This window comes from Quercus lobata, unplaced genomic scaffold, assembly GCF_001633185.2.
Source record: "Quercus lobata isolate SW786 unplaced genomic scaffold, ValleyOak3.0 Primary Assembly Scq3eQI_191, whole genome shotgun sequence".
Lineage (NCBI taxonomy): Eukaryota > Viridiplantae > Streptophyta > Magnoliopsida > Fagales > Fagaceae > Quercus > Quercus lobata.
In genome coordinates, this window is record NW_022154834.1 from 22,130 (window position 1) to 40,230 (window position 18,101).

At 33.7% G+C, this 18,101-nt stretch overlaps 2 protein-coding genes and 1 pseudogene across 2 annotated transcripts; all 3 read right to left on the bottom strand.

Moving 5' to 3' along the window:
- Positions 1–1,501: 1,501 nt before the first annotated feature.
- LOC115973469 (plant intracellular Ras-group-related LRR protein 7-like) lies at positions 1,502–6,967 on the bottom strand. The gene is made up of 4 exons (XM_031093734.1): positions 6,742–6,967; positions 2,528–2,613; positions 1,861–1,947; positions 1,502–1,759 (listed from the first exon to the last, which is right to left on the bottom strand). Exons 1-4 carry the CDS (start codon positions 6,965–6,967, stop codon positions 1,652–1,654), a joined length of 507 nt encoding a protein of 168 aa, XP_030949594.1. The 3' UTR covers positions 1,502–1,651.
- Positions 6,968–9,736: 2,769 nt separating this feature from the next.
- On the bottom strand, positions 9,737–12,771 carry LOC115973472 (annotated as a pseudogene).
- A 3,774-nt stretch (positions 12,772–16,545) lies between these two features.
- LOC115973470 (SKP1-like protein 1) lies at positions 16,546–17,177 on the bottom strand. Its single transcript, XM_031093735.1, has 3 exons — positions 17,076–17,177; positions 16,803–16,928; positions 16,546–16,719 (listed from the first exon to the last, which is right to left on the bottom strand). The coding sequence occupies exons 1-3, from the start codon at positions 17,175–17,177 to the stop codon at positions 16,546–16,548; spliced, it is 402 nt and encodes a 133-aa protein (XP_030949595.1).
- Positions 17,178–18,101: the final 924 nt, after the last annotated feature.

Genomic DNA, 18,101 nt, shown 5'->3' on the forward strand with positions numbered 1-18,101 from the left:
AACAAATGAAGTGACATGATAATGAATCTAATTGAAACTAACAAACTGGAGAGATGTTATTACATTTTATTGAAAAGCACTCTATAATCTATATGTTTTATACTAAATTTATAACCTATTATGTTTATTTTAGTATTTCTATATATTTGGTTTAGAGGACCCTTAAAAAAAAGTGTTTTAGAGACAAGGTCTAGATGTGATGGCAAATGTCTTTCATCAAAAGCAACAAGTTATAGATTTGAGTTTAGACCTCAACCTCTTAATATAAGGTACTAAACACCTTTTTTAGACCTCACAAAAGTGGGCGCTTTGTACTATAAGTTTATGTATTTAATTTGTTTTAGTATTGTCTAAGTATGCTTTTACTAAAAAGAACTTATTGAAAATTTTTAAGAGAGCCACATGCTACTTTTCTTAAAAATTACTGGTAAATATAGATTTGAGGAGATTAATAAATAAAATTACTTGCTAAGTCATAAAATTTAAAGAGAAGTGAACTGGAGGAGCGTGACACTGAAAATTGTTTTGATGCTATTAAAGAGGGTTGCTCCCATGTTGTTTGGCACATCCAAGCTTTAATTAGTACTGTTTTATAGCAAATCTTTTGTTAATTGTAATTTTAATTGGGTTAGGAAAATATGTTTTTTTGAATGTTTACATAAAGATGATGCATCTGTTTTTCATTATTGATATTCATTCTTGGTTATTAGCAAAAATTAAAAATAAAAGAGCTTTGATGTTAGCATTAAGCCATATGATTAGCAACAACTCTAGCTTTATGGTTTAGTGCAAAGGTTATTTAAACATACTTTTCTTTATTTAAAAATAAATAAATAAAATAAAATAATAAAAAGCCTCCTCTCTTGACTGCTCTCCTATGTTCCAGGATTTCATCATTTGGGAACCCTTGGGATTTGTTCTATAAACTATAGGTACTTGGAACACATGGTTGTCATTAGAGAACATGGAAAGATAAATCTTAAAATGTATTTAGTTTAATGCTTATTCATGCCTATACATATTTTTCCTTCATTGGTATCAAAGCCGAAGGCTAACTTTTTGGCTCCCCATGACCTTATGATGCTATATGAGGCCTTTTACACATTTTTGCATAATGCCCATAAACCGATTCAAAGATTACATCCCCAATCCTTCACTATTGAGACCATAGGTATTGTACCAAATATAACACAGCTTGAATAAGTATCATAATTTGAGTGCTAAGATTTCTTATTTTGACAAAACCAATTCCTGTTCAAGCATATGTTATTCACTAAAGGCTGTAGTAGGCAAACCCAGATGAACTATAATTAACAGTATATAAAATGGAGAGACCAATATACAAAGTTCTTGGCGATTTTACAAGCCACTCAATCAAGAATATAATGGTTTATTCATGATGCCTCAACACAATTTCTTCTAAAAGCCTTTCTTTCTCCTTTCTGCTGGATGCTTCTTTATCCTTATAAATCTTTTGACAGTTAAGGAATTTAGGCCAAGCAATAAAAATAATCTGATTGGTAGCATTCGTGACTAATCTTGTCTGTATAGGCGTTTTTCTAAAATTTACTGTCCTGGTGCAAGACAGTAAAATGATTAATTGAGATTGTGGTGTAACAAAATACTCTTTTCGGGGACACTGATGCAACATTCATAGATCAACACCCTCATCAAGGCATGTTGACCCAATCATCACATTTGAATCAATTTGCTTGTCAAACTTCTTTCTTCTTGCTTCAAAATCTTGAAATCCTTCCATCTAGAAGAGTTTAAGGCTCAGTTGGGTTCAAATATACATATTGAATTTGCTGAAATATAAAAAATAAATAAAATACACTGCATTTGGTGACTATGCCATACCTGCTGAAATTGAACCATTAAAATAGGATTGCCATGCAAGGAGAGATTCTGCAGAACTTTGCAGTCTTTCAATAGATTCAGAGGTACCTGTCCAGAATTAAATACTAAATATCAATACAGGCATGTCCAGCTTGCATAACTATACTAGAATGAAGGGATCAAAGAACCATTAATCCTGTAACTACAGAATTCACATTTCTAGCTTAATGATTAAATTTATAGAGTATTCAGAAAATTGCTCAACTCTGCTTTTGACTGGCTATTACTGGCAAAAGTCCTGAAAGTATGCACTATCACTGTCTTAAGTGAAAAAGGTCTATCAAATGGTAGCCAGGAAGTTGCACTTTGGGGAGAATAGCATGTTCTGATTCTCTTCTTCAACCTACCTAATATATATTTTTTCTTTTAATTTCTTCATGTGTATTGACCTCAGGACAAAGTTAGCAAGTCCAACAGCTTTCAAGTTTGATAAAAGTAAAAGGGGTATTATTGAAACTGTTTTGGGGAACTTTAGGGAAGATATACTCTGAGGTAGAAAGAAGAAGAGAAAACGATGAGTACGACACCCAAGTAGATCAAGAAAGAAGGCGGGATTCAGTATTAAGAAAGTTGGCAAGAGATCCACATGCATGGGTTAAAAGGGAGAGAGAGAGAGAGAGGTAAATACCTGGCTCACGTTATTATTGTTTAAGCAAAATGACTTTACATGAATGAGATTGCAGATTGATGCAGGTAGATCTTCGATAAGATTATCTGAAAGGTCATCCAGAACATGAAGATGTGAGCAGTGAAAAAAAAAATTAAGAAATTACAACCATTGCATGCAGCTGAAAAAGATAAATTTCTCAGAACTCTTTAAATGATGATGAAAAATGACATGTGAAACACAGAAAGTAGAATCATGCCTCAAGCTTGTCCAATAAAATGACACTCTAACCTAGAGAAAACTTGACAAATTCATTAGTTTCACAACACATTGACAAAGATGAAAGTAGCATGATGTAGAACAAGAAAAGTAATGAAAAATGTAAAGCAAATTTAGGTCAAAATGTCATATGCCATTAGTTAAAGATTTAGCAGATTTATTCATCAGTAAGCTAAAAGTCTATGAACATGCAAAAATTATGACTTTAAATCTCAGAAATCTACAGTGTTCAGATCCACATTTATTCTAGTGCCTTAGTATATGCAATAGTTTTTTTTTTTTTGATAAGTAAAATTTTATTGATGAAAAGAAAACGAAACAGCGACTAGTACACAGGCAGTGTACGTACTAGTCGTGTATCGATTTTACAAAAAATTACAGAAATCCAAGAGATTAGAAAATTAATGACCACTCCACATGGCCATCTACTCATATAAAGTACATAACAGATTATCCTGCAACTTTGAAAGTAAATCTTTATATGTTGTCAATTTGAACAAATAACAGATTATCCTGTAATCTTTGATTCAAACTAGAAGCACTGTTTCCATTAGAAATTGAAAAGCTCCCTCATCACCAAGCAGTTGAGGTTTTATTGCTTATTTAAATAACAAGCGTATTTAAAACATATTTCATGGAAAGGGACTACAGTTCACATACACAACTGAATTTAACAATTCTTACCAGGCGCTGCATGTTAATTAATTTTCTTGTATCCATAGGTATGTCAACTGCAAAAATAAATTGAACTTAGTAGAAGACAGGTGTTAACTGTTTACAGCATGAATACTTCATTCTTTAGGGTTCATAAAAATTGTAGAAGAAGAAGAGGAACTCCTCACTTCTAAATCAAGTGCTGAAAGAGTCTCTTTCACTAAACTTAACTCGATGACTTGGGTACTTAATAGGAAATAAAGCATTACCTATTTTATTGTGGATTAAATCAAGAGTTTGTACAGATCTCTCTAGATCAAAAACTTCATTTGGGAATGCCTGTTTAAGAGATAAAAAGTATCCATGAGTGAAGTTGGTAACTCTTCAACGGGTATCATAGTTTTATAATCCACAAGTTCCATTTATAGTTTTTCACAAATTGACAAGTATCGGTCTATGATGCTGTTTTTCTTATTATCTACGCATGCATAAACCAGTTCACCTTATGTTTTTAACATATATGCGTGTTGGTATTTATGTGTCTCTATGTTGTAACAATCGAAACATGCATTGACTCCTTCAATTGCTAACACTATTGCATAAATCAAGCCACTGTATCCAATTATTTCAGTGTTGTCCAAGTTATGAAACCAAACTGAAAATTCTAACCAACGAAAACTTTGTATTCTCAACAATACGAGAACCCAATTCACTTCAATTAGAACTATCTTATACTTTAAATTACATACAATCCACACTAAATCAGAATTGTTCGAGCAATACCGGTTGACCTCCACTAAAAGAAACAAAACTTTTACAGTTTTAAACTCCACAACAGAGAACTAAACAAATACTTTGTCTGGTTCCACATGGCACACAAATATACATTTTTTTAAAAGTAAAATACATAACAAACTCGTTGCGATTTTTCTATATAAACATGGGCAGTGAGATGTGCAACAAGCATCAGCCAAGTTAGTTTCAGTAGTAGGCCAAGAATTGTAACAGCAGCCTAATTTAAGAGGCTTGATAGGAGTTTTTAGTAGTTTAGATCAGCAATAATTGGCCAGTGCACCTGTATGTAGCTAGTTGAGCAGTTAGGTAGTATAAAAGCTTCTTGAATGTAACTGATTGGCTGTAATAGATTCTATTTCAAGTTAGTTACTGGTTGTTGCAATAGGCGCAGCCTCTTAAGAAGTTAGAAGCATAATAGACCATTGATCCATTGTATTTTACATATTGAGTTTAGTGAATGAAATGCCAGCTGTTATGCTACTTTCAGAGAATAAACACACTGTGCAGAGGTGTGTCCAATAAGCTACTATAAGCAAACTCTTAATTCTTCTTAAATCTTAGTATGGGCATGCCTTTGTGTTAACCTGCATCAGTGTTATACTTGATATCAAACCCATTAATGCTAACAGAAATTTTGTCTTGCCAAAAAATATTTTGCGTAATCATTCAACTAAAATTGATTTCTGCCATATCATTGAAAATCCCATTTTAATCTAACATTTGTTTATAAAATAGCCAACGATTCAATGACCTAACATGAAGATGATTGAAATCTATTTCCTAATATCATTTTAGCATTTAATACAATCAAGTATAAACAAGCATAGCACATACATCTGATAGACACGCCCTGAAATTATGTATGGTATACAGGATTTTTTTTTTTTTTGATAGGTAAAAAGCTTAAAGGAAAATAAGAAACATACCATCTGCTCCTATGGTATACAGGACATGTACTAATGGAAACAAAAAAATTAAGCAAAAAGTACAAAAATCTATTAAAAAAAAAGATGGGAGAAAGACCGCTATTTAGCATCATCCAATCAAACAAAGTAAGCAAGAAGAATTGTCAACCATAGGACCAGATGCAACATATCGAAATCCCTGTCCATCCAAATCACACAATTGATAATAATTATGCATGCACTCACATAGAGAAAAATACTCATTGTCAACTTAATGCATGTTGAGAGAAGAATGATTGATATACATTTGATATGATCAGCTGACAATCAACATATGTTGTTATAAATTACATTCAGATGGTATCATTACAAATCCATAATATGTTCCTAGACCAATATGGTATTACGTCATAATAGCATCTTAAGAATGGTAAAAGAGGAAAAAGAAGAATTGTAAGAGATATCAAAGAATGCCAGTCCTAAGATAATACCAGAATAGTCATTACTTTATTTGTAGAAGATGTTGTCAAAGGACATTAAACACATAATTAACCTTTTATGACACAGTAAAGGCAGACAAGCCAACATGAAAGTAAAGTATAACAAAACAATGTATCACTTTAACCAGGGGCACGCAAGAAATCAAATGTCTCATTGTTGTTTTTTTGATAGGTAATCAAATGTCTCATTGTTGTTCTGCTGTGATTCTGGAATCCTAGCATTTGAATGCTCTTCAGTATTTGTTTTGATTGCGCAAAGATGTAAGATACCTCCACTTGTTCTCACACTAGTTATAATTCCTTCATAACATATCCTTAATCACCACAATATATATTAGAGGAACTCATTTCTTTAGTAAAATCCACCAAATAACCTCTCTAGGCTCTCTATCATACATCTTCTTTATATTTCTCCATTAGACATCTAAGTAAGAAAAATACTTCTACGGTAGCCCTCCCTAGCATAAAACCAAATTGATAATTCGATAATGTTCAATCTGCTATATTATTATACTAGTACCCTAAAGCATAAATAAAAATCAAAAAATTAGGAAGAGGAAAGGATTGGTCACTAAAGGCACTCTCCTCCATAGGAGGAAGTATAAATCATATATTTTACATATAGAATGACTTCCCAAGTAAGCACAGTAAAGTAAAAGAGGAGAACACGCCATCACAATTAAAGGGTACTACAATCAGGTAATTCTAAGTGAATATTGAGAAAGTAGAAATTGGAAAGATATAAAAGGTCCTAATACAGTACTATTATTACCATCATGTTGAAGGAAGGGGGCTGAGAGAGGGAGCAAATGCTGTAGCACTACCAATCATAGTCACTAGCATGCAATGAATGAACATAGAATACACACACATACATAGCCCAAGACAGAATATCTACCCAAACTACAATAAATTTGATCAAACAAGCCATGCATGTAAGAATAGAATCAATTAATGTGCCATAATCAATAAATATTCAAGCATACCATTTCCATGCCAAGATTTTGATACTTCTCAAAAGCCTAAGGAATAATGTATTCAGACACTGGCATATGGCGCTTTGACGGTCTCATATATTGACCAAATGTCATCACATCCACACCTGCTGCTCTCACCTTCTCCATAGTTCTGACAACTTGCTCGGGTGTTTCTCCATAGCCTAACATTATTGAAGTTTTGGCAAGTGTTCCAGCAGGAGCATAGTCCTTGGCCTCTTCAACCGTTTCAATATTATGAGCAAAGACATCTAATCCTGATTTCGCCACTTTCTCTACACAGCCAGCATCTCCTCGAAAATCAGGAGCCGCAGAATCAAAATAATGCAACATTACAGAAAGAACAAGGGCTCCTCCATACCATCTATGGGCATAAATCAACCTAAAAGAGTCCTTGTAAAGTCATCCAACTTCCTATATATGAGCAGAATTAAATCATGCATACATTTGGATCCAAATTTAACCATGCATTCCACAGTCTAGGTAAAATTTATTATAAGTTCCAAAACAAGTATTCAAATGCCTCCCTCTAAAATTGCCAGTAGTGTACATGAGCTTCCCTATAAACAAATTCCAACGTAAAAATTATTCATGAGCACAACTAGTCAAAGCTCCAGAACCACCAAAAAAAATTATACAAACAGCCAATTAAAGGGCTTGCGTGGCTGATGAACCAAAATTTGAAAAATCAGGAGCTGCACAATCAAAAATAGTGCTAGCAACTGATTAAGGGAAAGTAAAGAAATATTTATTTAGTTCCAGTTTTATTTAAATTTCGAAGTCAAATGTATTTTATTTTAGGTATTATTAGTAAATTATATAAATTCGAATTATATTTAATTCCTAGAGTCAAGGTTATTTTGTAATTCAATAAATGGGATTTCCCAAATAAATTAAAATTTGGGTGTTCCTATTTCAGTTAGAATTAGGTTTAGTCTTAAGAGTCTATATAAGCACAATAACACACTCCTATATATGAAGACAGTCTTATAGATTACAGTTTGAATGATGAATAAACTATCTCTTGAAATTTTCCAATGGTTAGGTGCTGACTCCAGCCAACCCTTTGTGCTAACACCTAGAAGTTTGTTTTATCTTGCTTGGTGCTAACTCAAAGCACTCCAAACTCCTAGAGGTTTATTTTATCCCTCTTGTTATGAATCCAACAGGAATAACAGAAAATGGGAAACACATTGCCAGCTTGTGCAGCATTAGCATTTAGCAGTGGTGTTTACTAGCCTACATTTGCAATTAAATACCAAGCTATCTATGGCTTTTCCAAGGAAATGCACAATCAAAATAGTGCAAGCAACATCACAGAAAGAACAAAGATGCATCTAAAACAGCTATAGACATAAATGAACACAAGAGTCGTGGTAAAGCATTCCAATTTCCTATATATAAGCAGATTTAAATCATGTTTAACCATGCATTCCACTGTCTAGGAGAACTTTACAGTAAGTCCCATTAAAAAAAAGTATCCAAATGCCTCTCTCTAAATCTACTAGTAGTGTAAATGAGCTTCCATATCCATATATACAAATTCAACATAAAAAAATATTCAGCTCAAGTAGTTGAATCTCCAGCACCACCAAAAGTGATTACACAACCAGCCAATTAAAGGGCTTGCGTGGCTTATGAACCACATTTTCAAAATCAGGATCTGCAGAATCCAAAAAAGTGCAAGCAACATGACAGAAAAAACCAAGACACAGAAGACCAAGAAATGTTAACATCAAAAATCATTGACAACGTAATCCAACTTTCTATATATAAGCAAACCCTTATCATGTATAACAATGGATCCAAGTTCAACCATTCAATCCAGAGTCTAGGTAAAGTTTACAATTAATTATAAAACAAGTATGTAGGGGCCTTTGTTTGGATCTGCCTATAACAAAAATGAGCTGCACTATTTACAGATCGTAACAAAAGGCTTAATCACCCAATCAAGGGCTGCAGGTTTTAAAACTATGACAAGCTAAGCTGGTTTGAGCAGCATTTCTCAAAAGCCACTCCACAAATTTGGTGAAATAAATAATCTTTGATTTAAAAATAAATAAAAAAAGATGCAGGCAGCTTCCGCTTTTTAAAAGCTGAAGCTTCCTTTGAAAAGACCCAACAAACAGAGCTTAAAGGGTCACTAAATCAAATGCCAATTCCTGCAATCCAGGAAAATGGACTTCAAAGGTAATAATAGAAAAAGCAACACATCTTCTGCATGTGCAGCATTAGTTGTAGCATCCACTGGCCTATGTTTATGGTTAAATTTCAAGCAATCTATTGCTTTTCTTAATAACAATTAGCTATACTTGCAAACCTTTCAATTATTCTGACATCTATATACACATTCATTAATTCTCACACTTAAAAATAAAAAATAAAAAACCAATATCTCATTCATACCACCAAAAAAAGAGTATACAAGCAGCCAATTAAAGGGCTTGTGTGGCTGATGAACCAAATTTGAAAAATCAGGAGCTGCACAATCAAAATTAGTGCAAGCAACTGATTAAGGAAAGGTAAAGAAATATTTATTTAGTTCTAGTTTATTTAAATTTCGAAGTCAAATGTATTTTATTTTAGGTATTATTAGTAAATTATATAAATTCATATTTTATTTAATTCCTAGAGTCCAGGTTATTTTTGTAATTCAACAAAAATGTTTTTGCATAATCATTCAACCAAAATTGATTTCTGGCATATCATTGAAAATCTCGTTCTAATTTAACAATTGCTTATAAAATAGCCAACAATTCAATGACCTAACATGATGATGATTGAAATCTATTTCCTAATATCATTTCAGCATTTAATCCAATCAAGAATAAACAAGCATAGTACATACACCTCATAGAAACCCTGGAGTTATGGTATTTGAAGACGATAATTTTTTGTTTTTTGTCTTTATAGGTAAAAAGCTTAAAGGAATATAAGAAACAAACAATCTGCTCCTATGGTATACAGGTCTTGTACTAATGGAAACAAAAACATTAAGCGAAAGTGCACAAATCTAAAAAATCCAAAAAAGAAGCATCATCCAATCAAACAAAATAAGCGAGAAAAACCACCAAGTTATTGCATGCCAATCTGCTTTCCTGGAACTTGTGACCAGTTTTCAGTCCTACAATCGTTTCATTTCTCCACGAGACTTTTTCTTTGTACCCGAATCTTCAGCATCCTTAAGCTGGTACCAGTGCGGGGCTATGTCCACCAACCACTCCCGCTTTAGTTCTGTTACCTGTCGCATATATGCCTTGGTTGTGAGCACCAATTCATGGTATAGAACCCATCTTGGAAGTACTTGTGCTAGCCCTGAGCTTGGGTGTATGTGAGCAGCCTGTGGAGGTTTGACTGTCCGGTAAGATCCATTTGTTTGTAGCCTTGCAGAGTGTGGAAAAAAACCTGATGTTATAGCCTTTTTTATAGACTCTAAATCATTGGCATTTGAGGTCAGTTCAATTCCAACCCTTTCCAAGAGCCCCTCAAGTTGATCACGTATGTCCCTAGCACGTTTCATACTCCTAACTTGTACATAATTTTCATAGCACCATTGTGTCGAGTAACCTGTCTCCTTCCATGAATTGTAGACATTTAGCAATGCAATGTGATCCCCCACATTTCCAGAATGAAAATTCATTCGTGCATTGTCAGCATGGACTTGTTTGTCCTTTGGACGATAAAAGATTGAATTACCAACCGAAAGCATAGCAGCAATGGAAATCATTTCATCTGAGCACTTGTATTTGTCAGAAGCAACTATTGCTTTGGATAGCATGGGATCAAGAGGGAACTCTGCCATCCGTCTACCTAACATAGTTAGCTCGCCTCTTTCGTTCAAAGCATTCAAAGAAAAGAGTAGTTCCAAGGCTTCCATTAATGCTTCAGGTGTAGGCGAGTCCATAAAATCAAACTTCAGCAAGTCATGGATCCCAAGGCTCTTAAGAATAAGGACAACATTTGCAAGGTTAGTCCTTTTTATTTCTGGTGTAGTATTATCTTCCAAATCATTATAGCTGCAGACAGTATATAACCGGAAGCATTTTCCAGGACCTGTTCTTCCTGCTCGACCTTTCCTCTGATTAGCTGATGCTTTTGATATTGGAGCAACTAGCAATGACTCCATTCCAGTCCTTGGATTATAAGATTTCATTTTACAAAAGCCTGGATCAATTACATACTTGATCCCATCAATAGTCAAGGAGGTTTCAGCTATATTTGTAGCAAGAACAACTTTCCTTGCTCCTTCAGGAGTGGGTTCAAATATTTTTGATTGGAGCTCAATTGGTAGGTTTGCATATATTGGGCAGATAATCAGTTCAGCAATCTTTGTCCCTAGTCCCTTTGTCCTGTGCTTTAAATTTTCTTCCACTGTTTCAATCTCTTCTTGACCTGTCAAGAAAACGAATATATCTCCAGGTTCTTCCTTCACATGAATATGAAGAACAGTAAATATAGCTGCATCCAAGTAATCAGCTTCCGGAGCTTTTGTGTAGTTTATTTCAATAGGATAGCGCCTCCCTGGAAAGCTAAAGATTGGAGCAGAATCAAAAAAATCACTAAATTTCTCTGCATCAAGTGTTGCACTTGAGATTAGTAACTTAAGATCGGGGCGGGATCGAGCAACATCCTTCACCAATCCAAATAGAATATCAGTTGAGAGAGTTCTTTCATGGGCCTCATCCACCATTAACACACTATAGCTTTCCAAATCTGGTTCAGCCAGAAACTCTCGCAACAACATCCCATCTGTCATATATTTCAGAACAGTCTTTTCTGAAGTGCAATCTTCAAAACGGATAGAATAACCTACCTCATGGCCAAGTTTGACACCCATTTCATGAGAAACTCGAGCAGCAACACTCATAGCAGCAACTCGTCGTGGCTGTGTGCATCCAATCTTTCCGCGCTTTGTGTATCCAGCTTCATGAAGATATTGGGGTATCTGTGTAGTCTTCCCAGAACCAGTTTCACCAACAATAACAACAACTTGATAGTCTTGAATGGCTTGAAGCAATTCATCGCGATATGAATAGATAGGTAAAGATTTTCTCTCCTCTTGAAGCCTCTCCAAAGCTGATTTTGCCTTAGACTTCTCAAGCAACTTGGACACCTCCTCATTGTCAGTATTGTAACCATCCACAACTGAAGTTTTGATAAAATCAATCTGATCCTCAAACACAAACTGATAGTCATCATCAGATATTTGCCTTTTATTCTTTGAACCATATTTCAGCATTGCCTTTCCAATTTGATAATCCTCCCAAGCCTCTTGTTCTGCAAAAGGATTCATTTTACCCCCAACACATTCTTGGTCTCTGCAACGTTTCAAAGCCACATCAAATCTCTTTTCCTGATTAACACTCCCTTCTTGATCATAGGCTTCAGGAATTTTGTACTCCCTTGTATCATCAACCTCCACTGATTGCTTCTTCTTCTTCACAATCTCATACAATTCCTTCTTGTGCCTTAACTCACCATATTCAGCTTCAGTAAGCTTCACCCCATCAAATAAATACTCCTCATCTTCAATATCATCTCTTAATTCCTCTACTTTCTTTTCCTCCCTTTTCTTCAAGTACTCTTGCCTTGAAACTCTTCTTAAAGCTGTAATGTCATCTTGCTCCAAAGCATTAACAGGCTCCATCAACTTTCGCGCCCCTATTACATCCCGGTTTCTTATATTTTGCTCTAGTTGCTCCTCTCTTTGGTCACGCACTAGTCTCTCCTCTTCTGACTCTGAACCATCATCATCACCTTCTTCATCTCCGGTTATTGTTCGCCTTTTAACCCGTCTTTTTTCATCATCATCATCAGCATCATCCAAAAGTACTGCATAAGTCCTCCTGCTTTCTTGCCAGCATTGCAGCCTCCATCTCTCTTTTCTGATAAAGGGTTACAGCACTATCTTTACGGGGTACCCTAGTGAAGATTTCTTCAGTAAAAGCATGAAGAGTGTCAGATGATGAAGACAATGATCCACATTCCACTGAAAGCTTGTTCACCAAATCACCAGTTGAAGTTGCTTGCTTAGCCAGTGCAATAACGTATTGAACCAACGTGGGCTGTGAATATCCCAGCATCGACATCAACTGATCAGACACCCATGTCTTCAAACTGTCGCTGCTGCTCCCCATTGATCTCTCCTAGTCCGGGTTTTGCTCGCTTGTAGAAGTGAAAGAGAACGAAGAGTTGTGGATATTGATGAGAAAGCCAAGAAGAATACTTCGCTCGTCTCTCATAAAAATAGAAAAAAAAACTAACCATTGAAAAGTCTAGACTAACGGCGCCGTGTATGTAAAGAATCAGTTTTTTTATAAGAAAAAACTGAAAACCCCTTTGTAAAGGATTCCTAGTCCTAATTAAAGTAGGACTCTAAAATCTAAATAATCAACTCACGGAAAAATATTAAAAAAAATTATATAACATTTTAAAAGAATTTTGTTTTGACACCAATTAGGTTTTCGTGTAAGCGAAGATTGAAACTGAAATCTCTTATTCAAACATAAAAAAATTTACCAATTGAGCTAATTAAACTCACTACAAATTACAATACTTTTGAGTTTTGAAGGGTTCGTTTGGTACATGTGTTTAAACAACAGTTTTCAGTTTTTTTGAAAATAAGTGTGGGTAAAAAAATGTATAAAAATATGTGTAATATTGTTTAAAAACTGAAAATATATGTTTAAATTAGTATACCAAACAGTCCTAAGTTTTTTTTCTTTTTGCACTTTTGAGTTGGTGAGTCAATCCAGTAGAAGCATTAAAACACACACACAAAAAAATTTAAACAATTGTAAATTAATAAATTAATATTAGCAAAAAAAAAAAACTAATAAATTAAAGAATTGTAAACGAGTTGAAGAATTGTAAACTAATAAACAATTAAATAATTATAAATACATAGGCTCAAAATGTCCTGTGAATTCAATAATAGAATGGTAAATAAATTAAAGAATTGTAAGCCATAATAATTATAGTTTACTTAATAATAATAATTAATATGTTTATTGTATTAGAAAAAATATGACAACTAAACTTATAGTTCATCTTTTTTTTCTTTTGTTAGTAGTATGAACATATTTGCAATAAGGAAACCACGTAAGCCGCAAGAATCATTTTCTAAGCGTGATTATGTTGATGTGAACAATCTTCTTTCGAACCCTAAAACAACTAGAAAATATCACATTTTGTAATGTCGATATATTCAAGTTCTTTTTTATTTTAGATTTTATATAATTTTTTTTTAGTGAGTTTTAACCTATGACGTCCACTCATAATGATAGCTCTTTATCATCATACCAAGACACCAATCAGTTTTTGGTGTCGATTTTATATAATTTATATCTCTTAACCCTAACAAAAATCTTTTACAACTTTGAGACAAGTTCAGGCTTTTGGGATATTTTACCCTGACAATTTTTCTAAAAACCTAAATTTACCCTCGACAGTACAATCTCTCTTTCAGCCCTAGAATCTCACTAGTCTCTCAGTCTAAGTCTCACAAGCTCCTTTTTGACACATTGTAGCTTGTTTAGTGAAATATTTTGGGATTGGGTGATATTGTTGTATAATTCCAGTAATTGATAATTTGTTTGTGGTATTTTGTTCATTGAGATGTCTACTAGGCATATACATTTTTGGCACACACATTGCACAACTTACTTTGGCATGTTATAATTCAATCACCAATTAGCACTCAAGCAAGTTATGGCAAAATGTGTGCCAAAGAGTTTGTTCCTAAATTTTTTTGAATCACAAAAGAAAAAGAGTGGCTGAAAAATTCAGTGAAAATTTGTGTCAAATTTATGTGGCATCAAAATTTTTATTGAATATTTCACTTTCTTTTCCTTTTGATGTTAGTGGTAAAGTCCAGTTGAGTGAAATTTTTGGTGCATTTTAGGGTTCGTTTAGTTGGAGAGGTGAAAAAGTAAAAGGACAGAAAATGGTAGAAAGATGGAAAAGATTTTAATTTCTTTCCTTTTTATTTGGTTGGGCTGGGGAGTGGAAAAGTTGAAGGATGAAAAAAGTGAGTTTGTATAAATTTACTCATATACCCTAGTTAAAAAATGATGACCAATTAAAACCAAAAAGTGACCAAAAAAAAAAAAGCAATAACCCAATTTATTAAAAAATAAAAATCATGTCCCAAAAAAAATATGTCTAATTAAAAAAAAATGGGCAATGTCCACAAAAGGAAAAGATAAAAAATAAATAAATAAATAAAAAAAGAAAAAATTGGGAGAGGCAACGTGCCTAGGGAAAAAAAAAAAATTGGCAAAGGCAACGTGCCCAAGAAAGGAAAAGAAAAAAATTGGCAGAGGCAATGTGCAAGTGCACATGGACATTTTCGTCCATTAAGCATCCTCATTTTCTCTTTTCAGTTTTCTCTCCATTTTGGGAAGGAAACTTTTTTGTGGGTCTGGAGAAAAAACACCCGGGCCTCACCATTTATTTTCCTTTCTCTCCACCCAACTAGTGGCGGAGCCACATTGGGACCCAAGGGGGCCTTGGCCCCCCCCAAAATATTTGAAAAAATTAGTATATATATATAGTAGAGTTATTTTAATAAAGAAATGTTATATTCACAATATTTTTATAATAAATCTTAAGTGGTAAGTTATTATTGGCTGTTACGTGTGCGCAAAAAAATTATTTAGTTGTGAGTTAAAATTAGAACTAATAATAACTTACTACTTAGGATTTATTGTGAAATTGTTGTAAAAATATTGTAGAGGTAGCACTTAAATAATTTTCCTCCACTACATAACCATGTGTGTGGTTAAAATATTTCCTGCAAAAGCAGTTGTGTAGCTGTGTAGGCTACTCTCACTTTTTCATATTTTTATTTGTTCTTAAAATATTAAAATAATCAATGTATCATAACATCATAAATGTATATGATTAAAATATATTATTTTTATCATTTTATTTATATATAAAATAATATAACATGTATTTGGTTGTAGTTATAGCTATTTTTTATTTATATTGAAATTTGAATGATTGTTTGTCTTTTATTTAAAAATCTTTAAATTATTAGTATTTTTTAAAATTTTAGTCATTATATTTAATGGTTGATAATTTAATTTGAAAAATCTAGGTTCATGGACAAGTTTAGGAGTTGGTAATTCAGAAATAATACACTTTTGGGTTTTGATTATTAAATTGTATGTACATTACTGTTAGTGTGGATATAATTAATATATACACAGAAATAATTAATTGTCTAATTTTAATATTTTATGTTTGGCCCCCCCAAATGTAAATTCCTAGCTCCGCCACTGCACCCAACCAAAACACACTCCAAAAAGTTTTAATTCCTATTTTCTCTCCAAAATTTTCTATCCACCTTATTTCACCTCCAAACAAACACACCCTTAGTGTTGGTCTTGGATTGGATTGTTTTTTTTATACTGTTACTTCCCTTGGGCATAGCTAGACAGTATAACGAGAAAAAATAATTCTCTTTTATGTAAGGGGCTGATACGGAAAGCTTTAGGAAGGGAAAGGAATTCTCTCGTTTGGTATTATGTTCAGATATATAGTTGGCTCAATTAAAAGGAATTTTACTGCTTGAGATATTGATTTTCCTTTAAACTTTTTTTCCTAGGAACCAAACAGAACATGTGGATTACTTTTCCCCTTTGATGCAAATGGTTCCGGCTAATGTACTTTCATGTAGATTTTTCCAATTAGCGATTCATACTTGAAAAAAAATTGATGTTGTAGTGGTGTCTAAGTTTATTGTTTATAATTAATACAAAGTGAAAACGGTTTACTACTTGAGACAAAATAAAAGCTGAACCCTAGCTATCATTGTATCAACATTATTCAAAACAAAAGTTGAACCCTATCACTGTATCAACATTCTTAAAACTAAATGCAGCTGTGAACAATTCTTTATTATGTCACTCAAATGCCCACTGGTTCTCCCTCCGAACTTCCTCTTCTTCCTCTGGAGTGTAATCATTCTTGATGTGAAATGTGTCGCGAATCTCTTGTGGAGTCTTTCCCTTCATCATGTCTGCAACAGTCTTGCAGGTTAAATCCAACAACCCCTTAATATTCAAATAGTTAGCCGCCTGAAAATTGAAACAATGAAAAAAAAAAAAAGAAAAAACTTGTCAATACAGCACAAAGGGCAAGCAATGCATACCACAATTACCAAAAAGATACTAGTAGAGTACTCATTTTTTCCATCAGCCATGTCAGAGTCATCAGGCAGTTTCAGTTGTATATGGAATGGAACAAATCCAAACTCCCCTATTTCCATTCCATCAATTTTCCCAGCCTACTACTCAGATAGTGAAAGTGATAGTATTCCAGGATCCAGGGAAACATCTTCAAGATTCTCTCATAATTCCAATTCCATAATGTCATTCTTCCCACCAGCCAGGTCTCCAACAGACAGTCCTGAAAATTATGAGATAATAATTACAAATCCTTCCATTACTAAAACCTCCTCATTTTCACACTTCTTTCCACTACACAATGGACCAACAACAAGTTTTTCCATTCCATTAATCTTCCCACCCGCCATTTCTGAGACTGAGACAGATGATAGTTGTTTAGAGTCTAACCAATCACCTTATGCACAATTCTCTAACTCCATAGTGTCACTATTCCCACCGGCCGGGTCTCAAACAGACAGTAGTAACTCCAAAAATTATGAAATAACAATTATAAAATACGAGAGTTTCTAAGTTATAACCATATAGCAACCCTATCTATAAAACTAGAAATCAGAAATTGCCTTTTTAACTTCTTAGCAATTATCAATGATTGTAATGCACTAAGCTTTGAGGTTCTAAATAGCAAATACACTTTCGTCAACCATCAAGAGAAAGATAACATATTTTCTCCTGATGAAACTAATTAAATTCATTCAATACCCAAGAAATAACCACAAATTAAAACAAAACGCAATGAGAACTGCAATTGTTACCCATTGTATCAAGCAATCTTTTGCAATTACTGTGACATCCAACTAGGAACAGCAACTTACAAAACATCAACCTCTCAATCAATGTTTATTTTATTCACCAATTAAAACAAAAAAATCAGGAGCTCAACAACACCGAAACTAATAACAACCCCATTCAATTGCAATGAAACATATTGAAATACAAAACCACATTGATTAATATATTCTAACAATTTCTCTCTACTCCCCAAAAAAGGAAAAAAGGGGGGGGGGGGGGGGGGAACGTCCACGAAAGGAAAAGATAAGAAAAGAAAGAAAGAAAAAAATTGGGAGAAGAAACGTGCCTAGGAATGGAAAAGGAAAAAAGAAAAAAAAATTGGCAAAAGGAAAAGGAAAAAAAAAAAAAAATGGCAGAGATAATGTGCAAATGCACATGGACATTTTCGTCCATTAAGCAGCCTCATTTTCTCCCTTCAGTTTTCTCTCCATTTTGGGAAGAAAACTTTTTGATGGGTCTGGAGAAAAAACACTCGAACCCCA